Here is a 25284-nt window from a genome sequence, read left to right as displayed (position 1 = left end):
TCCCCTGGGCCTCTCCGGGCCCCTCAGAGGGGCCTGAGGACAGCTCCCCTGGCCGGCTGCCCCACCCCCAGTTCCATTCACAGGGTCCCCGTTGCTGCCCTGAGGTCCAGGTCACCAGGAAGACCCCACAGGGGCAGGAAACCCAGTGTGGGGGTGGCCCCGCAGACTCAGCTGGCAACGCGAGGGCCTCCTCTGGAGCAGTGGACATGCAGGGTCTCCCGGTGGCCCTATTTAGGAAACCCCGCCTCCTGGCTTAATCTCAACGGGTTTCAAGATGGAGGAAAAATCAGAAGGGGGTGTTTTTGTGTGTGTGTTGGTTTTTTTCTTTGGGTTTATTTATTACTTATTTTTTAGGTCTGACACTCCTGACTCAGCCATGAGACCCAGGTAAGATGGGGCGCCCCCTCTGAGCATCTCTGTCCTGCAGGGAGACCTCACAGGCCCCCGGGCAACCCTGGGCCTGAATGGCCACCGTCTCACTGTCGGCCTGCCACAGAGCAGGGGCTTGGTGCCTTCTGGCTGTGAGGGTGGAGTTGGTGGGTCCTAGGGCTTCACTTGGGCCTCCCTGACCCTGGCTGGTCCCCTTGCTGAGACCCCGAATTAGAAGAGGCACCCGGCTTCCCTTTATAACCCTGACCCAGAATGGGCCTGGGTTGGTGGGTATGTCTTGAGGACCCAGACTGGGGTGCCCTGAGGCCCTCGTCCAAGAGCCCTGGCCTTGCCCACAGTCTTCTCCGACCCGGGCCAAGCCCACCCCCAGTGCAGGACGTGGCCCTCCGTCCTCCCTGCAGACCCCCAGCTTCCCTCAGCCAGGCAGCCTATCCCCCACATGCGCCTGGGCTAGGCACAGAGGCCTTCCCTGCCCCTGGGCTCCACCCTGGGGCCAAGGGGGACAGAGCTTGGGGCCCTCCCCCTCCCAGTTTCCAGGGGAGCTGGGAGTCCGAGGCTTGGTTTTCCTGGATGTGGGGGCTGTTTTTCTGTCTGTCTAATTGTGCTCACCTCAGGCGTAGGGCCTGTGAGGTGGCACGGTGACTCCCAAGGCTGTGACAAGCACAGATAAGAAAACAGATGGGGGGGGGGTGGGCGGCCCAGGGCAGGGCAGCAGCACAGGCCCAGTGAACAGACCTCTCACCTGGAGGACCCTGGGGGAGGGGCCTGCCCGGGGGAGGGGCCAGCACAAGGTGTCCACACTTCTGGGACACCAGGTAGCCAGAAGTGCCCTCCTGCCGCAGGACTGGGACGGTGCTGGGTTGGGAGAGAGTGGCTACAGGTGTGGCTGAGCCCACGCTGGTCATGGGGCAGAGCCAGGGGACCCAGCTTGACAGTATTCACTTTAGAGACAGCAGCTACTCCAGACAGGAGGCTGGCGTTGCCAAGGAGCCGCGGGCTCTGGGCTGGGCTCCAAGGAAGAGGTGAGTTCCTCTGGGTCACACACCTGCCCAGGACTGTAGAAACCTCTCCAGAGACAATGGATTTGGAGGCCAGCGCTGTAGTGACCACTGGCCCAGGGCCATGCCTCCGGCTCCCCGCCACAGGACCTGCTCTCCAAGAAAGACGGGGAGGCTGGCTGGATTCTCTCAGCTCCTTCTTGAGCCTGCTGTGACCCAGCCCCCGTCTGGGAAGGAGTGCGGCTGAGAGATGGCCTGGCCTGCGCCTGCGCGGGGTAATGTGGGGCGAGTCCCTGAGTTCGTGTGGACCCGAGTTTGCTCACCTGTAAAATGGAGCGATCACGTCTACCAAATAAGGTTCTAGGAGTCTGGCGGCATGTGTGTGTGAAGGGAACCCCTTGTGAGGGGCCTCCTGTACGGGTTCTCAGCAGTTGGTGAAGGCGAATCCCACGACAGGAGACTCGGGGTTGAAGCCCCTGCTCTGGCCTCACATCGCAGGGCCCAGCAGGACACCCCGCACACAGCACATGGTTAATAAGCCACCATGCGTCAGAGTGTCAGCTCAGACTGTGAGCAGGTCTCTTCAGCCGGCAAAAAACAAGGGCCGAGGTCGTGGCCCAGGGTAGAGGGCTTGCCTAGCATGCATGAGGCACTGATTCCACAAACAAACAAACAAAAAGGCAAAAAACAAAGTCCTGGGGATGCGCTTCCTAGAAGGTGTATTTAGATCTAATAGAGAGCAGGGGGTCAGGGGCTGGGCTGTGACGCACCCTCTCCCTCCCGTGGAGCTCAGCGATCCCATTCGCCATTCCAGCAGACTTCACTGGCTCTTGGGGAAGGGCTTGGGGACATCCCCAGGCTCTGTGGTCTCATCCCGTTACACACGTTGCCCCCGAGGCTGTACATTTTTATGTAATTTGTCCAGCTCTGCACACACATGCTGTAAGTCAGTGGGGCGGCCTGTGATTAAGCTTCTATTGCTGGTGACACAGAACCAGGGGAACAGTGTCCACATCAGAGAAATGGAGTCTCCTTGCGGTTTATACAGAGTCTCCCATATACTTCTGTGGTCACTTCCTGCTGAACTCAGGTCCCATGTTTTGGATCTGCACCCAACAATCCGGCCCCACGGCCTACCCACCCCAACTCCCTCTTTTGTGCCTTAGCAAATAAATTGTCAAATGAAATTTTTTGGCCATTAACAGCCAATAAGTTTCTCTTGTGAAGCTTTTTCCTTGCTGATATTAGGACCAAATCCTTCAGAAATCTATTTTTGCGCTTCCCCTAGACAACATGAATCCATTCTTCACAACTGTGGAGGACGCAGGTCTGAGATTAGGGTGGGCAGACGTGGTTTCTTCTGCAGCCTCTCTCCTTGGCCTACAAATGACTGTGTCCCATATCTGTCCCCTTTTTGTTTCTGTCCCAAAGTCTTTAAAATTGGGGAATAAAAAAGTTTTTTAACTGAAAGGTGGCATTGTGTGATCTTATTATGTACAACGTCATGTTCCGAAGTGTGTGCACCTTGTGGAACGGTTAAGGCTAGCTGATTAACAAGTGGGACAGCTCATTTACTTATCATGGTTTTGTGCTAAGAACAGAAGAACTCCCACAGTACACTCCTCAAGAATGCAGTATGTCCCCATTCACTAGTCACCTGGCTGTATACTAGATGTCCTGAAATTTTTTATTCCCCCACCCATTGTCCCAGGTCCCTGGTGACACCCTTCTATTTCAGGGGATCAACCTTTTTCTGACTTTGCGTGTGACTGGCATCAGGCAGGGTTTGTCTTTCTGTCTGCCTTACATCACCAACACAGGTTCACCCTGTGCTGGGTCATCCATGCTGTCACAAATGCAGGATTTCATCTTTTTGTGGCTGAACAGTCTTCCATAGCATAATAGACTGAATTTTTTTTTAAACCCATTCATCCATTGGCGAACACTCCACCTGGCAAGGATTCCTTTCATAAGACCTCAGAAGCCCAGGCGAGGGGCTGGGGCGTGGCTCTGTGGTCGAGCGCTTGCCTAGCATGAGCAAGACCCAGGGTTCAGTCCCCCGTACCGTAAAACAGACACAAAAAACCCCTCACAGGCACCAGAAGAATAAATAAGACCAATGAGGTGAGGGGGATCACTGTCGATAGGTGGAGACACGACCTACAGGACAGGAGGGGACACCTGCCCACACTGTGGCCCCAGTCCTTGGGCTCTGCCTCTGTGGAGTCGCCAAACCAGGATCAAAAGTTTGAGAAAGATGTTACATTGTTGCTGTCCTGCACCATGTGGCGAGGCCTACAATGGTTCTGTCTGTGCTGAACAGGTAGAGACATATTTTTCTTGTCATCTTTCCTTAAATAACACAGTGTAAAAACTATTTACACAGCTTAGGTCACGTTAGACGTTGTGAATAATCTAGAGGTGATTGAAGGCCCAGGGGAAGATTGTGGGGGTTATATGCACACCCCACACCATTTTCTATAAGGGACTTGAGCAACGGGGATTCTGGCATCTTCAGGGGGTGCTGGAGGGGCCCCCTGAGGATACTGAGGCAGGACCATATGCATCTGTCATGGGCTTCATATGCAGAGTATACATAAGGAACTCAAACAGCTCAATAGCAAGATACCAAGTAATCCGATTAAAAGGGGCAAACGATTTGAACAGTTCTCAAAAAGACACACAGATGGCCAACAGGTGTATAAAAATGGGCCCACATCGCTAATCATCACGGCAATGCAAACTGAAACCACAAGAAAGCACCTCGATCCTGCGGCAGTTATCCAACAGAGCACAGCCGAGCGCTGGCCAGATGGGAAGAAACAGGAGCCCGCACACTGTTGGTGTAAATGACGACAGTCATCATGGAAGGCAGTGTGGAGGGGCCTCAAAAACTAAGAGCTATCATAGGACCCCGCTTGCCCACTTCCGGTCTATCACCAAAGGCAGTGAAATCAGCCTGCAGAAGAGATACCTGTACGCCCAAGGCCACCGCAGCACCACTCAACGTGACCACGACATGGCGTCAACCTCACTGTCTGTGCCTTGAAGTGCAAATTGAAGTCACATGAGAGGAGGATGGTTTGAAAGACCTTGCCCCATGCTTTGTGATTTGCATGTTGGAAGTCTCATGATCAACATTTTAGATGCTGGGTGACCGCAGCTCACACAAGATATGTATTATGAAGGGTTCACAACTAAAATGGATCACTTTTTTTGAAGGAAGAAAAAAAAATTGGAGGATTGCAAGTTTGAGGCCAGCCACAGCAATTTGGTGAAGCCCTAAGCAACTCAGTGAAACCCTACCTCAAAATAAAAAATAAAAAGGACTGGGGATGTGGCTCAGTGACAAAGTGCCCCTGGGTTCAATCTCCAGCACCAACAAAACAAAATGTCAATAGGGAGACAGTCCAGGGTGGGCAGATATGACGACTGTTCTATCATGGAGGCCTGTCTCCACCCTCTTGCCTCCAGTGAGATGCCAGTGGCAAGGCAGCATGTCCCTTCCTGGTGGGAGCATTTAGTTGCTTGTGCTTGGTGTCTTCTCAGGTAGCAGGGACTCGAGAAACACGGGTCGCTGCTGGAGGAGGTCACTGAGCCACCGTGAGGGGCCTGGGGAATCACCAGACCCGAAATGAACAAGCACCTTCGCTGCTTTGAACGCTGCGATTAGATTTTTCCATGCAGACCACGCCTGTCCTGACTTACAGGCAGTTCATAAGAAACAGGCTGGTTTCATACGTTTCAACATTGAAATAAACACAAAGTCAAAAACCTGAAATTGGACCTGTGTGACCGCAGATGTTCCACCTGTTTCAATGCCCAGCTTGAGTTTACCTGGACCGTAGAGGGCCAAGGAAAGTGCCAGTCAGGTGGCTGCAGAGGCAGCTTTGTTTCTTTTTAAAAATACAACAGTAATCATCATCATCATCATCATCATTATCATCATCATCATCTAACTTATTGCCTCAAGAATGCTGAATTCAGATTGACCCAATACTTCAAAAAAAAAAAAAAAAAAAAAACCAACAACAACAGAGTAGGTCAGTTTAAAGTCTAAGTTGAATCCTTAACAGTCTGTGACCTGTATTTATTGTCATATATGAAGAAGCCCCCAGGGTATTTCAGGGTATTTTTGCTGGGGCGGGGCTCTAGCAGGAAAACTGATGCCTTCGCTGCTCAGAGGTCCCCGGCCTATGGGAGGACAGGGGTGAGCAGGTGTACCCACCCACCTGGCATCTGAACTCAGGCCACATGTGCATGTCTACGTGCTGCTAGCCCATGGGATTCGAGGCCAATAATCACAAAAGGATAGCCTCCCTAAGTCCAGGAAGGGAGGGAGGCCTGTCCATGGTCACCAGGCTACAGCCTCACCTGGACATGCAACAGTGGACATTCCTGCACGCTGCTCAGGAGCCCAGGCTGGCATCGTTCCATGTCATTAGCCAGCAGGATGGGCAGGAGAGGAAGACAGGTGCAGTGTCCCCTGGGAGCCTCAGAACTCAGGGAAGCGTCCCTAGAGAAGGCTGGTTGCCCCAAGCCTCAATAATAAGCTGACTTTGGGCAGGAGAAAAGGATACCTCAGCACAGTGTGCCCCAGGTGGCTGTGAGGGAATGCAGCCTGAGAACCAGCCTGTCTCATCCTTGCCAGGTGACTTGGAGCCAGTCTGTCCTTCTCTTGGGCCTCGGTTTCCTCCTGGAGACCATGAGGGTCCTATGGGCAGGACCACAGGGCCAGGGCTGGGTTCTTCTGCTTCTGCCTGGCCTCCTCTCTAGGCCTCCTCGAGAGGCCCTACATCACAGGTGCCCAGTGCCTCTCCAGTGACAGTTTAAAGATGCATGCCCAATCATCACGATCACTTATTTCTAATTATACTAGAGATCGATAGTATCAAAAACAGTCTAGTATTGACATAAAACAGACGGGCAGGCCAATGGAACCGTGTAGAAGACACACAGAAAACCCCACACGGATACAGTTATGCGATCCTTGACAAAGGAACCAAAAACATACACTGGAATAAAGACAGCCTTTTTAACAGATGGTGTATTGGGGGACACTAAATATCCACATTTAGAAGAATGAAACTTGATCCCTATCTCTCACCCAACGCAAAAGTCAACTCAAAGTGGATCAAAGACCTCAGAACTAGACCAGAAACACTGCGGCTGCTCCAAGAAAATATAAAAGGCCCAGGCACAGATTTCCTTAACAAGACCTCTAAAGCTCAAGAAATAAAATCAAGTGGGACGGCATCCAATTAAAAAGCCTTCTGAACAGAAAATGAATCCAGAGTGTGGAGAGAGCCTGCAGAATGGGAGATCTTTGCCAGAACTCGAAAAACCCAACACCAAAAAGAGATTCCATCAAATGGGCAAATGAGCTAACAGACATTTCTCAGAAGAAGGACTGCAAATGACCAACAAACCTATGAAACAATGTTCAATGTCCTCAACCATCAGGGAATGCAACACTGTAACTGGGGACAATGTAACCGGGGACGCCCCAGTTACAATGGCAGTCATCAGGAATACAATAACAATCAATGCTGGCGAGGATGCCGGGAGAAAGGAACACTAGTGCATTGGCGGTGGGATTGCAAATAAAGGCAAGCACGGTGGAAATCAGTGTGGATTCCTCAAAAGGTTAGGAACATGGTATAATATATGATGGGTCACCCAGCTATTCCACTCCTCACTCTTTATCTATAAGAACTAAAATCAGCATGCTATAGCAACGCATGCACACCAATGTTTATAGCTGTGTGACTCACGATAGCCAAGTTATAGAACCAGCCTAGGCCTCCGCCAACAGGTCAATGGGTAAAGAAAATGTGGTGTACATACACCATGGGGTTCTTCTGCTCAACCGTAAAGAATGAGATTCTGTCATTTGCTGGTAAGTGAAAATTGAAATTATGCTAATTGAAATCAGCCAGACTCGGAGACAAGTGTTGAAGGTTTTCTCTCATATATAGAAGATAGAGGGAAAAAAGGGAGGGGTAGAAAAAAGGGGATCTCATGAAATTAGAAGAGAGACAGTGGAGGCTTTTTGTCACCACCCCTCACAAAGAACAAGACTGAGGATCAGAGGGGAACGTGTGCATGGTAGGCATGGGGATCTTCTCTGAGCTGGCTTTCCCTCCACGCGGACTTGCTTTCTCAGATGGAATCTGAGCCACTGCTGGGTCTCTCCAGGTCACCCTCGGCACCCCCCTGCTTTCACCAGCCCTCTATACAGCAACGGCCAGATCTCCACTTAGCCACCGTCCCCCATATCCCGAGTTGGCCTCACCCCCTCCCCCCAGGACCATCCGACCTCTCGTCCTCCCGATTCTGTCTTCAGTCCCTCCATCCACAGCACTGAAACAATCCAGGCACCCCCTTACTCCAGAGCCATCGCTGGCTCCCTATTGCACAAGAGAGGAAGCCTGAGCTTACACAGGAGATGGAGGGTCACTGGACTGGCTGGGCATGTACTTATCCTATCCTCCACAGTAGGGTGAATGCCCACCCACAACTGAGTCTTAGAGAGGCTAAGTGACTTGCCCGGGCCACACAGAGCCAGGGAGCAGCAGAGCAGGAATTCAAACCCTGGGCTTGGATCCGCCTACATTCCTTGCTCTCTGAGACTCTGCAGCCTGCTCTGTGGTGCTCAGAAAAGTGAGGTTGAGCTGGAAACCTTCCCAATACCGAGGAAGGTGGGGTGTGGTGGGGCGACAGCAGGAAGACCGGATTTGCTTCCTGCAGAGAGGGGAAAGGGTATATCTCAAGGTCAAAGGTCAAAGGCCGGAAGAGACAATCCACACACCCAGGATGTGTAAAGCCAGTCCCTTGTGCCTCCCTGTTCCATGCACCCACCCAGAATGGCCGGCAGGTGCTCAGCACTTTAAGACCCTGACTCCAGACCAGCGAGGGTCACTGCCAGTCCCCTATTTTACAGATGAGGACACTGAGGCTCAGTAGGTACCTTGCCTGCACCTCGGAGGCAGAGCCAGGCCTGGAATGCAGGCAACTGTAAGGGACACGCCTCCACTGGCCTGAAGTGGGGCCTGGCGGTCCCTGCTATAAATATGGTGCTGACTCCCTGGTAACTCTAGCCTGGTGCTGCCTGCCCAGGCGCCTGGCCATAAATCCCAGAGTGGAGCCCGCCACCTCCTGCTGCGCTCCTGCTCTGCGGAATTTTCCTGATGCCCTAACAAGGTACCACATTTTTTTTCCTACAGGCTCCAAATTATTGCGGGCAATGTTGAGCTAATTGTCTCTGAAATAAGGGCAGGGGGGGGGGTGCAGCAGACAACAAAGCCCTCCAAGGCCAGCCCAGCCACCTTCTGTGTGCAGGGTGGGGCCCCCTGGAGAGAGATGTGGTTGGGGCTCCAAGCAAACCAGTTGTGGACTTGCATTCAAATCTCTGCTCCACCAGATGACCTTGGGCCAGTGCTTGCTTCTCTGAGATGTTTGCTTCAGAGCACTTTGCAGTGGGGTTGGCATGTCCACAGTGTCCAGGACCAGCAGATAATTTGGTTCCTTTGTTTCTTTCTCTGGGTGGCAGCTTAACTAATGGTTGAATAATAATAACAACAGCTAACAAGAAGCCAGGCTTAAATTTGGGTCATTTAATTCCTACTGCACCATAAGGAGCTGATGTTCTATTATTGTCCCCGTTTAACAGATGAGAAAAACGAAGACCCTGTGCTCTTGTGTCATTTGCCCAAGGTCACACAGGTTGTGAGTGGAGAACTGAGATGTTCCTGTTGTTGGAACAGGTCCAGGGATTGCTGACAAAAAACCAGGTAGAAGCATCTCAGGGCATCTTGTGTCCCTGTCGCTGTGGGGCAGGGATCCTAGACAGGCCTGGACCTCAGGCCCCATAAGTAACATGCTCCCTTTGCCAGCCTGCCTGGATTCCTGCAGACCTGGCTCAGTGTTGGGCCCCATGCTTCACAGACAAAGACCACCACACAGGATTTTGTTACCAGGGAAACCAAGCCCAGAGTCTGCCCAGGGCCACCGTTCCAGCCAGAACAGACAGGGTCAGGATGGAGCACTGCCCTGCCTCCAAGCCCAAACATCCCTGTCCTGAGCAGTGAGGGACAGGGAGGCCCACAAGTCCTCCCGTCCCGGGCGACACACAGGCACTCAGCACCCATTCCATCACCCCGATGGCTAAATATTGTCCCTGCCTTCCTGAAATACTCATCTCCTTGCGGCTGGCTTTACAAGCTGCTGAAAGCAGGGCCACGTCCCTGGTGAAGGGAGAGTGCTATTCCGGGTTCGCGTCAGGTGTGGGGCACCGCCAGCCAGGAGGGGCTGTCTGCCGGCTCCCCCAGCTCTGGAAGTCTGAGCAGCCCACGAGCAATTCCTGGCAGCCGCACAGCTGGCGCCTGATGAAGAGGGCGAGGTCAGGCTGCTGTTGTCCATGTCCCCCTCCCCAGCACACACAGAGCCAGACCCAGGCACCAGGACTGTCGGTCAAACCACGCCCTGTGCTGCCCACAACCTACCCCAGCAGCTCTCAGGATGGCTCGGCAGGCCCAGGAAGGGTTTTAGGATAAGGCCTCCGTGGGCCAGAAGCAATCTGTGGCTTCCTAAGGAAGCCCTGCCGGAAGAGATGCCCAGGGCTCCGTCTCTCTGGGCTCCTGCCCTGGGGCCACACTTCTCCACGGGGGCCAGGAGGTGCTCATACACTCCGGGCGGGCACAGGCAAACCCTGTCACTCATCATTGCACTGAATTGCCACTGTCTCCATTTTCACCTGGGGACACTGAAACTCAGAGAAGTTAAGCCACTTGCCCAAGGTCACCCAACCTGGAGAGGAAAGAACTGGAGTTGAATCCAAAGAGCCCAACTTCAGAGTCCCTGAGCAACCCCTGGATTAGGCTGTCCCCAGCCCCTCGCACCACTGCAGAGCTGCTCCTTTAACTGAGGGTAGCCAGGGGCAGCCAATCGCCACCATAGCCTCTGGCCCCAGAGAGAGTGGAGGGCATGTGGGCAGGCCCCAGTACCGACCACCTCTCCGCTCACCTGTGGCCTTAGCAATTTCTAGCCTAGAGGGTTCTGGGGCTCATGGGGCCCTTGCCTCTTGCCTGTGGGCAGGGGACTCAGGAATTCCCAGCCATCTCAGACTCCCAAGGAACCTATGGACTGTCCCCCAGTTAAACGTTCACACACACTGATTTGCATGTGGTGTCAAGGGCCTGTGCCACCCTGAGCCCACCTCAGGGTCTGGCCCGGGTCTAAGTCCCTGCCTCCCTGTGGGCCAGCAACTCCCCTCCCTGGGCTGGCAGCCTGGGACTTCCTGCCCTAGCCTCGGGGAGCAGGGGTGCGGAAGAACTTGACTTTGAAAGCGAAGCTTCCCCAGGCTCGAAGCCCTGGCGTCACAAGAGGAGGACGGGGGTCCAGCCCCACAGCTGCCTGCAGCCTGCAGGGGCCCAGTGCCCTCAGCGACCGGCGGCCTCCGCTCTGCAACCGGAGCCCTGGCGAGTAAATATAGCGCTGCCACTCACCGGCCGAGGGGCCCTCGCCGTCCGACATGGTGCAGAAGATGGGGCAGCCACTGGCCACCAGCCTGCAGGGACACTCAAGACTCCTCAGTGGCTGTCACCCACCCAGTAGGGATTGGGGCTGTTCCGTGTCCAGCCCCTAGGCAGTGTCCCGCCTCGGCCAGCCCGGCCACCCCCCCATGCTGGGCTGGGCAGATAAGAGCGTGCTTCATTGCCAGGAGCCCGTGCGATTGGTGGATAATTCTGGGCACTGCCCTCCCCTGCCTGGGGCCTCTCCCAGGCAGCCCCGGAATGTTGCTGAGAAGCTGCTGCACCCCGGGTGCACGGAGGACCCCCAGGACCCCCGTGCCTGGGATCTCAAGAACGCCCGTTCATTCTCCACCTGAGACTGATCCTGCCCACCCAGCCAGGGACATGTGTGGGCCTTTAGGGACAGAGGACGAGAGGTGATGCTGCCATCGAGTAGCGCTGATACCAGGAACCACATTACCGCACTTGTCCTGGTCCCTGCGTGCCCTCTGGATGGCCACACCATGTCTGTGACACAGATGGAGTTAAGTGGCCCACCCAAGGCAACCCGGCCCACTAGGGGTGTGACCGGGACCTGGAGCCAGGCTGTCTGTCTCCAAAGCCACAGAAAGGTCTGACCTGGCCTTGGATTGTTTGGCTGAGAGCAGCCAATGCTTTGGAGCACCTACGGGTGCAGACTGCTCCATATGTGTTGGGGACAGCAGGGAGGGAAGGCCTCCAGGCAGCCAAGCGGTTCCGTGGTGCTCAGAGAACATGAGCACCTCAAGCTCACCACGCACTTGTTTCGCCGCAGCACGCAGAGGTTGCCGGTGGCTCACTGAGAAGAGCCGGTTATGACCCTGCAGGGCTGGGGGCTTCCAGGAAGAGCTGGCATTTAGTTCCTTGTTATGGGACAAGACAGGTTTCTCAGGGCAGGTGCAAAGGTCAGAGGAGCCTAAGCCAATAAGCCTGTCGGGGATCCCCAGCTGGGGCTAAAGGCGGTGGTGATCCCCAGGAAAGAAAGATGGTGTTTGTGAAAGGGAGGCATTCAAGGTTGGGGAAAGCCAGGGAGGCTTCCTGAAAGAGGGGCAGATGCTGGTGCTGAGGATCAACCAGCCTTAGAAAACTGAGAGGGTGTGGAGTCGCAGGGCAGGGGTCCTCGGCCTCACTCCACCGAACGTTCCCTCCTCCCCCTTCCGCATCTGGATGCCAGCCCAGGACTACTAAGTCCCAGCTGGAAGCCCAGCTGCTCTGTGGCAGGGCGTGGGGCACTGAGCACGGGCATCAGGGGAAAAGGCAGATGTGGGTCTCAAGGACAGAAGCCAATTTCCCCCTCAAGATCCTCGCCTGGGGATGGGTCCCCGCAGACTAACCAGTGGGAAGGGTCACAGGTTTCAGATATCCCCCAGGTCAGCATAGCTGGCACTGTATCCCAGCGCAGGGGCATGGCAGGGAAGGGGGCTGGTGGCCTCTGGAACTGAGGCCAGTTGTAGATACCAGAGAGGAGCAGGGGCTGGGGTCAGGCCTGCCTCCGGGCCCCGCGTTACTTATGGCTGTGGGCACCTTGCCGCCCCTCCACGCTTGGTCCCTGTGTCACCCCAACTGTGGAGCGCTAATGAGCACCTCCTGTGTCCAGTTCCTAGGCCAGGCTTGGGAGCAGGAAGAACCCTGTCCCTGCCATCAGGCACGCACAGTCCCATGTGACAATGCAGAACACCTGCTCTGAGCCCCTGGTAAGGGCAGATTTCATGGAACAGTGACTTACCTCCGGGGGTCCCAGGAGACTGCCACGGTCCAGGCCAGGCGCCCTGGGGGTGCCACATGCCCTGGAGGGGGCTGCCGCAGAGATCCCAGGGAGGGCCTCTTCTTGGTCACTGCCAGGTGGGCTGCAGGAACGGGGCTGGAGGGAGCCTGGTAGCAGAGGGACCTGGGTCAGATGCCAGCTCTGCCAGCCCTCCCTGGTGAGGAGAACAAACCAGTCCCTGGCCTTGGTTTCCTGCCTGTGAGGGGCTGCAATGGAAAGGACCACCAGGGCAGAGATGCCCCCAAGGGGCGTCCCACCTCCCCACCGGACAGCCGTCTGTCCGTCTGTCCCTATGTCGCCCCCCCCCACAGCTCAGTGCCGGCTCCTGCATGCAGTCTGCTTCCCCTTCCTGTCCCTGGCCGGAGTCCCTTCCTGTTCTCTTTATTGTGGGAACATGTGTCGCAGCGAGAAAACAACAGCTCAACTCGCCACTCCTAAGGTCATCGCAGTCGCATGCCCCCCCCAACGTGGCAGCAAGTGGATGTGGGGGTGTGCTCGGGTGTGAGTGTGGGCCTGGCAGCGTGCATGTGAGGAGGCGAGCATGGCAATGTGGGGGACCTGTGAGCACAGGTGGGTGCCGGCGTAGGAGCGGGCAGGAGATGTGCAGACGCCCTCGGCTGCTACCGGCTCATCAGAAATCCCACTTCTCCCAGGTGGTCTGTGTGCCCACCAGCCCCTGGGGGGCTGCAAGTGTTTGATGCCAATTTCAACCACTACTTAGTGGGCACCACAACATGGTGGCTGCTCCTAGTGCTTGAAAGAGACCTGGGGGCAGCCTCTTGAGGCTCACAGCTCACAGGGGCCTGGTGGGGGCACCAGTGGAGGAACCGAGGTCAAGAAGGAAGGACAGGTGGTCAGACCTCGGTAGAGGGTCCTTGGGCAGAGACCTGGAGGTGGGGAACGGGTGGGGGAGCAGGCAGGAGGAGAGGGCTTGTAGGGGGAAGGGGCTTGGAACAGCCCAGGAATAGTGAGAGAACTGGTCATGCAGGAATTGGGGCCATTTGAAGTGGAACAGGGCAATGGGAGAGGACACCCGTCTGTCTACTGGACCTCAGTGGGGCCGGCCCAAGCTGGGCGTCCAAATGAGGCCGGTTGGAGAGGGCCCCGCTTCCCATCCCTGCCAACGCACAGGCCGTCCCCACTCAGGAGTCCCACGCCTCCTCCCTGGTGGCACCCCCTCTCCCTGGGCCTTTGGTTCCTCTGTAAATAGGGCAGGACGGTGGGTGAACATGGAACCTCAGGTGGGGCCTTGGTGGCCATGACTGGAAGGACAGGCCATATTGAGTGAGACCACGCCTGCTAGGTGTGGCCTTGGGCAGGCCGCCTGCCACCGGACATGGCGGGAGGATGGGATGCCTGAAGCTCCTTGAGGGCCTGGCCGGTGACACTGGCACGACTTCCACGGCCTCAGGCCAGAACAGACGCCCCCTGCAGCCCAGGGAGAGCCCTGAGCCTGAGACACATGCACGCATCTGCACACACACGTGACTCGGACACACGTGACTCAGGCATGCAGCCCCGCATACACATCGCCACCCAGAGACAGGGACCATGGGAACACAGTGAGACACGGGGAGACAAGAGCCGCTGCCCATGTAATGCTCACACACAGGGGTCCATACATGTGGGCCTCACACCCCCCCACGGATTGCACACAAATATGGACACAAAAGGAGCACACATGTGTGCATGTGCATACACACACACACACACACACACACTCCAGCAAAGCGTGGGAATTAATTCCCTCCCCAGCCCAGATACCCCTAAGCTGACCGCCACCTGGGTGGCCTTGGACAACCCTCTTAGACTCCAGGCTCCCGGTCAGGAAAGAAGCCTGAGAGGCCCCTCCAGCTGCACTGAGTGTCCCTGGGGTGTGAAAAGTGGGACTCTCCTGGGTCCCTTGGGGATAACTCCTCATATCTGGGGTGGAAGCAAAGAAGACATTGTCATTAGTGAAGGGGGACAGGAGCTGGTAGGAAGGCCTCCCAGGCTCAAACTCTCAGGCTCCATAGCAGGATGAGGCTCTGGGGGCTGTGCCTCTGCCCTCTGGCACAGGGAGAGGGCACGACCCCTTGTCTGTATCACAGGGCCCCTGGGTTACAGAGCAGCCAGTCAGGCTGGCCTCGTGGCAGGTATTCAACAGAGGTAAGTGCCCCTCCATCAGTATCAATGCTCCTCCTTACCCAGGGAGGGGCTAGCTCTTTCCCTGGTACCAGGGCCACCCAAGCCACATAGGCCCTGCCCTTGGGATAGGGATTGAGGGGGCCACACAGCTGCTGTCACCCACTGGGGCCCACCAAAGCCAAACCACCAGAGTTGAGCCCGAGGAGAGGAGCAGGATGGAGATGGCCCTGTGCCCCTGTCCTGCCAGCATGGACCTGGAACTCTCCCTAGCCCTCTGGAAGGGCAGGTCTCCTGCTGCAGCTGCCCCCTCCCCTGCCCAGGCCCCTCCAGGGTGGGTGCTGCCCAGTGAGGCAGCTCCAGTGGGCCTGGGCCTCCTCCAGGACCCCACCCCTTGTCAAGCTGCCCTTTCCACCTGTCACTCTCCTTGGCAGGGAGAACTCCCAGGCTGGGCCTCTGGCTGGGGTGGGCATACCTGGCTGCCCAGGGTCTGACTGGCCAGTAGGGGCTGCCCACAGAGGACAGTGCCAAGGGTATGACTATGGTTTCCATAAGCTAGAAGGACTTACAGGTAAGGGGCTTACTCTAGAAGAAATCAATGTTTTTAATACTCCCAGTAAAAGTGGGCATGACTCTCCCCTCCATGACCCTGCTTCAGAGACATGCCCCTCCCTCAGTAGCAAGTGTCCCCACACCCAAGCCCCAGGTAGCCCTGTGTCTGTCCAACATCCAGTTGGAGTTACTTATGGACATCCAGGCAGAGATGGGAGGTTGCCCCAAGCCCAGCAGAGGCCTGGGTGGATGTGGATCTATGAGGCACCCAACCCTTGTGACCCTCCTGACTCAGTGCCTTCTTGACCATGACTGCCAGGAGAAGCCAGCTCAGGCCCCCTAACAAGGCCCCATCCAGAACCTTCTAGGTAGGCAGCTATTTGCTGGGACCAGGGGGCACGGCCTCAGTCCACCCACGTTGGCGGAGGAGGGCCACCAACCCAGGACCTAGAGCAGAAAGGAAGAAAATCCCACCTTTTCAGGCTAGATCAAGACTCACCCATCCCTCAGAGTCCCTCTTCAGGGGTCCCCTAGGAGTTGCAGCAGCTGGGTGCTGAGGAGGCACAGTCAGGGGTGCAGATCCAAAGTCCTGCGCCTCCCCACATCCTGCGCTCAGGTTTCCACGCGAGGGAACCTGCAGAAAAGGCCCACTGCCCAAGTCACACGTGAGGGAGGGAGGAGAAGGCCGGGTGGGTACGGGACTCTCCAGAGCTGCCTGGGGTGGGGGGGGGGGCACTCCGACCTCCCCTTTGAGCGTGTCTACCCAAAGCTCTCTGCTCCCGTGGCCCCGGTCCGCTCCCACGGCGGCTCGCCCCTCTGCCCGCTTGGAAGCGTCACACCGCCAGACCCGGACGGTGCCCACACGCAGCGATGGGAGACCACCAGCTCGGTGGCCATGCCTCTGCGCGCCCAGGTATTGCTCGCCTGGCAATCTCGCCGCGCCTCGGTGGCCGCCCCCCTGTGACACGGAGACGCAGGCCCACCCCAACCCAGTGGTCAGGGGATGCCCGAGACGGCCGGCCGGCGCGGGTTTCTGGCTTGTGCCTCTTCGCCCCCGCCCCTACTGCAGAAGGCTACGCAGGCGTCCGCGGGGCTGGTCCCCCGGGGCCCGCCAGTCCCAGCCCGGACCCGCGGGGCGCAGAAGGCACCGCCCACTCTGCCTCCGAGCGCTGCGCCGGGGCGCCCCCGTGCGGCCCCACGAGGAACGACAGAGAGCACTCCCTTCCCTGCCGCTACCAGGCAGCGAAGACCAATCACAGCCGGTCTTGAGCCCAGCGGGCTCACTCAGTGCCAAGCGCCGTCCACGTGTGAACTCTTTTAAGTCCCCCGCCAACCCTCAGAAATGAGTCCTATTACTTGTCCTCCCTTACAGATGGCAAACTGGGGTCCAAACGGCATGGCAGTGACAGACAGGCGAGGCCGGATTCCAGGCTGTCTGGCTTCCGAGCTTGGGGTTCAATCCCATCCACCCTACCTGGGCCCTAGCCACAAGCTCCACCTGGGCGAGTGGCACCAGCCAGCGCACATGGGGAGGAGCCCGGGCAAGCCTAAAAAGAAAAGTTTCTGGGCCCCACCCCAGATGCCAAGGCTCCCAGCATGTGCAACCGTTCCATGAAACTGGGACTGAGAGCCCCCCGCCCTCACAAATGGCCCATTCTGTGGCATAAGAATGGCACTGGATGGCCAGGACATGCTGGCCCCAACACAGGCAGAGGAGAGCCAGGGTGGGGTGACAGGCTATCCCTGTCATCTGCCCCCTCCAGCCCTGGGGTTCCAATGCTGAGGGCAAGCCCAGGCCAGCAGTGCTGCTGCCTGCTGGGCCTATGGACCACCTCGGGGTGCAAAGGGCGTCCTGCCTGGCCGTGGCCTTACTTCTCTGCCTGTGAAATGGTACATACTTACACCCCCGGCCTCTGGGCATGTGAGAAACAGTGTGAGGACTTGGATCAGCACTGGCTGGACACCTGCTAAACCAGGAGATGGCAAAGTTGGCGACCTGATGTTCCCAGCAGGAGCTGGCTCCTCAAGAGGATGCCAGTTGTGCCCTGCAATGCTGCGCCTTGGTGACTGTGACCCTTTCAGGTAGATGGCAAGAGAGGTACTATTCTGTGGGGCCAGGCTCAGCCATGGCAGGAAGCAGAGGGCGTGGACTTGGTCAAGGGGCTGGCATGGCACTGCCAAGGACAGTGAGGGGAGGTCACAGCAGGGGAGGTGGGGAAGCAGTGCAGGGCTGAGGGGCCCATGTAGAGTGGCCATGGGAAGGGGCTGCTTCTGGGCAGAGAGATGACAAGCACGAGTGGCTTTGGCCAAGCACATAGGCCAAACCTAGGCAGGCCATTCCCAGAGTGGGCAGGGGGTGCAAGGGGCCCAGGGAGGGAACAGAGGGGTTGGGGAGGGCAGCTCAGATGGCCAGGTGCTCAGGTGGTCTGGCATGGCACTGAGGAGCAGGAGGGCCACACCTGGCCAGGAGTGAGCCGCTGCCCAGAGGCTGCAGCAGAACTACTTGTGTGGGTGCCCATGATGCCCCTGGGCTGAGGAGAGAAACAAACATGGAACCCAACCCCACCCTAAGCCCACCTGAACATGTCGCTTCTGCCCCCAAGCCTGTTACCTTATCTGCTCAGTGGGAAGATCCCTCAGAGCTGTCATTCAAGACTGACAAGGGGGCTGGGGATGTGGCTCAAGCGGTAGCGCACTAGCCTGGCATGCATGCGGCCCGGGTTTGATCCTCAGCACCACATACCAACAAAGATGTTGTGTCCGCCGAGAACTAAAAAATAAATATTAAAAAATTCTCTCTCTCTCTTTCCTCTCTCACTCTCTCTTTAAAAAAAAAAAAAAAAAAAAAAGACTGATAAGGACCAAAGGAGACAGCATGGCACCAGCCCATGCCTGCCCTGGGGCGCAGAAGGGCCTTCCTGGGGACAGACACCAGGCAGGGGCTAAGGGAGTATTTTGTCTTTGTTCATAGATAAGCTCCAAAAGCTGAAGGAGGAACTTGGGGCAGGTCCTTTTCCCTGGACAGACCCAGAGGACATGTCCTGCCCAGGATTTACTGCCCCTTGGCCACCCTAGGCTGGGGAGGAAGGGATGGCTTCTTCCACCCCAACACCCTGGAGGTAACAGTCCCCAACCTGGGGCTGCTGCAGTCACCTCCCCTGGCCAGGCCAGCAGACGCAGCAGTGCCCTCAGGTGCACACAGGTATATTTGTCCGGCTTCACCAAGACCCTTCCAGAAAGGCCTGGCCCTGACCCCTTCGAATCCAGCTCTCAAGCCTGTGATCCCAACCTCACGCAGCACCCGGGCCTCGGTCTTCTACACAACGCAGTGAACTGGCTTCCACTAACGCAGGGCCCTTGGGTCACCTGGGCGGGCTTCTCTAGGGGCATCTGACCAGCAGCTTCCAGAGTGGTGCCAGTCCTGAGCGAGAGCAGCTCAACATCCCCCCTCATGCAGGTGAGCCCACTGAGGCGGGTCCCTGGCCGAGGGGGCAGCTCATTCATGCAGTCAACACATGTTTATTGGCATCAACTCTGTGCAGGCCCTGGATGGCCACAGGGGCTCAGAGCGAAGCACAACAGAACCTGCCCCGGAGGCGCTCGCAGCCTGGCAGGGCAGTGGGTCACATCAGCGGGCACTCACGATACAGTGTGGTCAGTGTGGTGTTAGAGGTAGCACAGGTGACTGAGGGAGCACAGAAGAGGGGCCCCTGGCCCGGCCGGGGGTGGCAGAGAGGGCTTCTCAGGGTAGGTGACACTTGAAGAGGATCTTAGGGAGTGAGCAAGAGTTAGGGTGTGTCGTCTGAGGGAGTGGCCAGTGCAGAGGTTGGGAGGCAGGGGCAACACTGGCAGCAGCTGGGGGGACGCAGGGCCCAAGTCCGGCCAAGAGCTGTGGACAGCAGTGGGGTGAGGGGTGAGAAGCAGGCATGGCAGAGGGTCCCCTGGGAACCAGCATGGAGGGTGCCAGGGGACAGGGCAGGGGCATAGGTGGGCGGCCGTGGGCATCAGAGGAGGCAAGTGGCCTGGCCCGAGAAGTCCCATCCTGCCCAGAGCCCCGTCAGCAGGGCGGGGGTGGGGGCGCGGGCTGCCAGCCCCGAGGCCGCAGCGTGCAGAGCACAGGGTCCAGTGGCTTGAGCGTGGCCTGCTCCTGCAGCCCGAAGCGCTGCCCGGGCACCAGCCGGAACTCGAGCCTCTGCAGCAGCTTGGCCATGACCACCTTGACCTCCATCTGGGTTGGGGGTGGGTGCAGGGAGAGCCAAGCCGAGGGAATGAGGGAGGGAGGGGGGAAGAGGAAAGACAGTGAGCCAGACAGCAGCCAGCCAGGGCGACTGCCCCCAGCTAACCTCCTGCCCTCCAGGGCCCAGAGAGGGGTGGGAGAGGCCCAGCTGCAGTCACTGCTGGGTGGGAGCCCAGCCCTGCCCTCCTACCTGAGCAAACTGCTGCCCGATGCAGGAGCGGTGGCCCAGAGAGAAGGGGAAGTAGGTGAAGCGCGGCCTGCAGGGAGGAGAGGCCTGTGGTGGTCGGGGCGCACAGCCGTGGTGGCTGTCCGTTGCCAGGGGCACAAGACCTCAGCTGGGAGTCCTGCCGGACTCTGGACCTGCTTTTCCCCACAGCCCCGCTCCTGACCCTCCCAGAAGGGGCTGCCATGGTGCTGATTCACACAGGGAGAAACTGAGGCTCAGAGAGGCAGAGCAGCTGGCCCAAGGTCATTCTTCTGGTTCTGGGTCTGACCTCAGGGCCTGTCCCTGGAGCTCAGCTCTTCACAGCTGCTCTGACACATCAATGCACTGTCCCCTTGTCTCCAGACCTCATGGCTCCCACCTCCCGGGAGGAGCTGTGAGGCAGGTAAGGGAGGTGCTGGCCAGGTCACGTGGCATCCCAGTCCAGGGTGCTGGTTCCAAGCGGTGTGAGAGTCAGGCTGACTGGGGCCAAGCACCAGCTCCGCCCGTGGCCTGCCTGGCCTCTCTGAGCTGTGACTTCCTCCCTGCTACCTCACAGGGATTTGGGAGCTGTGAGGGCTCTGTGGGTACAGGTGGCTCATGGCCTGGACCAGAGGCTGCTATGATGGCCCCTCTCCCACTCAGGGCACTGGATGGGGGACTTACTTGGGGGCTCCAGGGCTGAAGCGATCGGGGTTGAAAGTCAGTGGATCCTCAAAGTAGGTGTCCATCCGCCCCATGACGTAGGTGCTGAACTGCCGGAGAGGAGCTGGTCTGCTTCACGGCTCGCACCCTCCCCCACCGCGGCGCCCACGGGGTGACTGTGGGAAGAGCAGCACCTCCCTCCCCACCCATTAGGCAGGAATGGGGTTCCACGGGACCCCAGAGAGCCTCTGAGGGGAAGAAAGGGGACAGTCTGCACTGCCAGCTGGACCAGGTGCAGCCCTGTGGGAGCTACAGGTACCCCTGTTTTCCTGATGAGGAAACTGAGGCTCAGAGAGCAGCTCAATGCCTCTCTGGAGTCTCCCAGAAGATAAACAGCCCCTGAGATTCGCAGTCCGGCCTGCGAGGCTGTCCCTCTGGCTCCTGGGAGCTGCCGCTCCTCGGGTTCTTTCTTGCTTCCCCTCTAGTGTGAGGTGGGGGCTGCAGCCACCTCCAGCCTTGAACCTGTACTGGTGGCATCTCCTGCTGGGAGCTGACGCTTCCCCTGTTCCTTGGCCTTTGGGGGCAGTGCCTCTGGCCCTGGAAAAGCAATGTGCTCCCAAAATTTGGGCCTCAGGAACTGGCCTCTGCCTGTCTCCCCCTTGGACAGTGTCTCCCTAAGCTGGCCCACCCCTGCTTCTCTGTGCCAAGAGCCTAGGGCGATGGAGGGAGGCTGGTGCTGAACTCCAGAAAGGGGGGGCAGCTTTGGGGAGTTGGGGCTGGGGTCAAGGGCACCCCCAGTCCAGGGGTTTGTGCCCCACCTGGGATGTACCTTATCCTACTGGATCTTCTCAATTGCCTGGGATGCAGGCACCACTGTCCCCAACCTGCAAGGATGGACCAGGCCGAGGTGACGGAGATGGCCAGGGAGCCAGGTGCCAGTGGGAGTTGGGTCTGCCTGTGCAAGCCCACGGGCCTTGGGCTGCCAGGGGGAGCAGCAGCTGCAGGTGTGCTCTGCCTGAGGGACGGGCCAGCTATTGAGAAGGCCCTCAGCTGGAGTGGTTTGGTCCAGAGGCATGGAAGAAATGACCGGCCAAACAGAATGAAGAATGGGGAACGAGGCTTTGACATACACTAGAGGAGGCTGGGCAGCCCAGGGGACCAGAGCGCATCGTCCTCCACACAAACAAAAATGGGTCTTATTATGGGTGAATTGTGCCCCCTCCAAATCTACAGGTTGAAGTCCCAACCTCAGAATGTGACTGTATTTGGAGAAGGGGCTTTTAAAAGGTCATTAAGTTAAACCTAGGGAATTAGGGTAGGCCTCGTCCAATGCAACTGGTGTTCTTACGAGAAAAGGAGACCAGGACATAGACACACAGAGGGAGGACCATGTGAGGACAGCCAGGAGATGACGTCAATGAGCCACGGGGACAGGCCTTGATAGAAGCCAGCCCTGCGCACACCTGATGTTGGGCTTCAGCTTTCAGGACTGCTGTGAGGCTGCTCGCTCTGTGGACTCAGTGGCCCCCGTCCACCTCACCATGGCAGCCGCGACACAGAGTGCAGATCCCTACCTCACAGCCACACACACAAGCACTCCACACGGCCAAGAGCTTAACCCTCAAAATAAACATGGAGAATGGTGAAGTGAACAGGAGGAAGGGAGCAGCCTTTGGAAGCCAGGATAGGGAAGCTTTCCTTCAACAGCACAAAGTGAAAAAACGAATCACTGAAAATGTAAAAACTTCAGATCATCAAAAACACATTTGTGAGGACAAACCGCGAGTCTGGGGGGCGACAACTGCCATGCATGTTACAGACAACAGATGACTGTGGGCTTTCTTAAAGTCAACCAACCCAGAAGGGGAAACCGAGTCAGCATCTCACAGAAGAGACAAAGCAGTGTAGGGACGTACCACCTCCCCAGGATCAGGGAAGTGCAAATCAAGACCGTTGGGAAATACTTTTATGCTTATTTGATTGCAAAAAATAAAACATAGGACACCATGTAAGTGCCAGGGAGGCTGAGGGAGGACGAGCTGTGTCCTAGGCACATCCTGGTCAGCAGGACCAGGCGGGCAAGCACTTTGGGTCACCTGTTCAGCTGAACTCCCACGTGTCCCATGCCCCTGCCCCTCCTGGACATAGCCCAGAACACGTTTCCACGTGGTGAGGGACATGGGAGGCAGAAACATAGCCACGTGGTGTTCAAGGTAGTGACCAGCTGAGTGACCCCATGAAGCCCCTCCTGCACCCCTGGCCCAGTACTGAGGAGCAGGGTGGCCTGTGCATTCAGCAGACCTCACACAGCAGCAAAAGTGGACGATCCACAGCCTCAGGGAGAAGCCCACACTGAGCTCAGCTGTCCTCCAACGCGCCACCACGTGGGGACACATGCACACACACATGGTATGGCAAACACAAAACTCAGGACAAGTGACCATTCCTGGGGTGCGGAGAATGGTGCACACACAGATGGGTGGTGGGAGTGGATTAGGAAGTCATTACATAAACGGATGCCTGAGTGGCTACACCAAGGACAGACACATAGAGAAACATCCTGGCAACATCCCAGGAACACACAGAGGGTGGCAGGCGGACGCTGACTGGCAGGAGAGGGCTTATGAAACAGGGGGAGGAGATTAAGGCAAGTTTGGGTCAGATGGGAATCCAGGCACATCCCACATCTCCTGTCCACCAGCTGAGTGACCCCAGGAAAGTGACCTAATCTCTCTGAACCTCAGTGTCTTCAGCTGTATATATAGGACCTCCCTTCCGGAATTATCCACCATGATCTTAAACTGGACTGGGTAAAAAAGACCTCACAGGGTCACAATGAGACTCAAAGTAAAAAGCTCAGGGCAGCCAGGAGAGCCGAGTGCAAGGATGTCCCTGCTGCAGTACAGAGCTCCAAACTGGCCACCACGGGAGCCAGCAGGCCAGCCCCCCCAGAGTCCCTACGCACCAAGAGTGGAGTGTTGCCAGGGACTCTGACCCCATCAATCAAGGTCTCCTCCTCCAGCAAGCGAAAGGTGCCCCACGCTGGTGGGTACAGCCTCAGTGACTCCTTGAGGACCTTCAGAAGCACAGGACACACCAATAGAGAGGTCAGAAAGTCCCAGGGAATGTGCAGCACAAGCCCTGCCTCCAACTCAGTCCTGCCCACGGGGCTAAAGTGCACCCACAGCCCAGCCCTGAGTCCCTGAGCCCAGGACGGTCAACCAGCTCCTCATGTGACTGATGAGACATGGAGGCCCAGAGAAGGGGGAGTTGTACAAGGCCACAGCGGCACAGCCAGGACCAGAAGCCAGGGCTCCTGCCTGCCGAGAACCAGGGCCTGAGGCTACTGTGCAGCCAACAGGCCTGGCTGGGCCTCCTGGGGTGCCCGTCGGAGTGGCCTGGAGTCTGCTGAGCCTGGCTCCAGGAGGGAAGCCCAGGCCTATGGGCCCAGGCGTGGAGAAGTGGCGCCCCCCCACCAAGGGCCAGTGTCCAGCCTGAGCTGCATGGTGGGACTGCCTGGGAGTCCCTCCCCTCTGCTGTCATTAGTGTGGGGGCAGCTGAGGCCCGAGAGAGGCATGAAATCTCCTAGAGGGTTCTCAGGGGCAGCCAGATTTGGGAACTACTGTACTAAAGGGTCCCCAGAGGCAGCAGTCTGACTTGACAAATGGCCCACATTTGCCCGAAAGCTTCTTTGGCACACCCCACACCTGAGACAGGTACTGCAGTCTCCCCAGGTCCTCATAGTCCAGGTGCCTCTTGGAACCGACCACCTCGTCCACCTCAGCCTGCAGCCTGTAGGTAAGAAAGAGGCAAGTTTGTCCCCAGAGAGACTCCCTGCCCACAGTGCCCATGTGCCAGCCGCCATTGAGCACCGGGAGCTGCGTCCCAGGGGCCTAGACAACAATTCCCATGCTGGAGTCGGCCCCAGGTCCAGCAGGGCCTGGTGATGGCAGCCAACACAGTGGTGCGAGGGCCTGCGGGCAAGTCTGGGTGCATGCGGTTGGGGTAACATGGGGCGCGCTGAGGTGGGAGCCCCTGCCCAATGAGCCCAAGGCCCTGGGCTCCAGCCCAGCACTGGGACGGCTGCCCGCGAGGTTCCTGTTCCTGAGGCCGAGAGACACGGAGCGTTGTGCACTGTGGGTGGGGACAGACAACAGGGTGACTGCCAGGGAAGGCAGCACGGCCAGGCCTCAAAAGGTTACAAATGGAGTCGCCGTGTAACCGGGCGATGGCGCTCTGGGGTGCGTCCCAAGGCAGCAACTACAGAGGCCACCGAGCCCCTGGACTATGAGGACCTGGCATTAACTTGCAGTGAACCAAAGGTGGAAGCACGGGACAGATGAGGGAGAGCCCGGCGTCCATCTAGGCCCGTGGTTCACTTCCAAGGGGAGGAAACGACCCTGCGGCTGCGCGGAGGAGGCCACCGCTGAGAAGCCGGCCACAGACAGACCAAGGCGGCAGCAGCCCCCAGAGGGCTGCATCAGGCCCAGGGAAGGATGAGGGTGGTGGAGGCTGGGGAGGTTCCGAGGGCGCTGCTCAAGGGGACAGTTCGGGTTGGGAAGGTGACAAGGTCCTGGGGATGGACCAACATCACAAGTGAACTCTGCTCCATAATGTGCCCGTAAGATGGCAAGACCCTGCAGGCAGCAGCCAGGCCCTGGGACCCAGGGAGGGCATGGAGCTTTGCGTGCGGAGTGGGAGGTGCAGAAGGGAACCCAGCCACCGCGGGAACTGCCTCGGAGGGGACACCCCGGCACCTTACCACCAGTATTATTTTAACTTTGATGTCTTTTCCGTGGTTTCTTCAGTGCTGGGATCAG

The 25284-nt window shown here is 57.7% G+C and overlaps 2 protein-coding genes across 9 annotated transcripts in view; both read right to left on the bottom strand.

Annotated features, from left to right (window-relative positions):
• The window catches only part of EML1 (EMAP like 1), a 165716-nt gene extending 152691 nt beyond the window's left edge, over positions 1 to 13025 (bottom strand). The window contains exon 1 of one of the 2 annotated variants that reach the window (XM_081291993.1): positions 12666 to 13025. In XM_081291993.1, the coding sequence (XP_081148119.1) occupies positions 12666 to 12723 (58 nt within the window). In that variant the 5' untranslated portion in view covers positions 12724 to 13025. Of the gene's footprint in view, positions 1 to 10894; positions 11095 to 12665 lie in introns of those variants that run through there. The other variant, XM_081291994.1, reaches the window with a different exon arrangement.
• Positions 13026 to 18957: 5932 nt separating this feature from the next.
• Positions 18958 to 25284, bottom strand: part of CYP46A1 (cytochrome P450 family 46 subfamily A member 1) — a 39173-nt gene continuing 32846 nt past the window's right edge. The window contains exons 11-15 of one of the 7 annotated variants that reach the window (XM_081291998.1): positions 24172 to 24256; positions 23430 to 23540; positions 20486 to 20574; positions 19808 to 19891; positions 18958 to 19608 (exon numbers count right to left, since the gene is read on the bottom strand). In XM_081291998.1, coding sequence (XP_081148124.1) covers positions 19047 to 19608; positions 19808 to 19891; positions 20486 to 20574; positions 23430 to 23540; positions 24172 to 24256 — 931 coding nt within the window. In that variant the 3' untranslated portion in view covers positions 18958 to 19046. Of the gene's footprint in view, positions 19609 to 19807; positions 19892 to 20485; positions 20575 to 21284; positions 21480 to 23429; positions 23541 to 24171; positions 24257 to 25284 lie in introns of those variants that run through there. The other 6 variants (XM_081291999.1, XR_014021684.1, XR_014021683.1 and 3 more) reach the window with 6 other exon arrangements.

This window comes from Spermophilus citellus (genome assembly GCF_964194105.1).
Source record: "Spermophilus citellus genome assembly, chromosome: 4".
Classification (NCBI taxonomy): Eukaryota; Metazoa; Chordata; class Mammalia; order Rodentia; family Sciuridae; genus Spermophilus; species Spermophilus citellus.
Note: the sequence above shows the minus strand (reverse complement) of the source record. Positions and strands in the feature narration are given on the sequence as shown.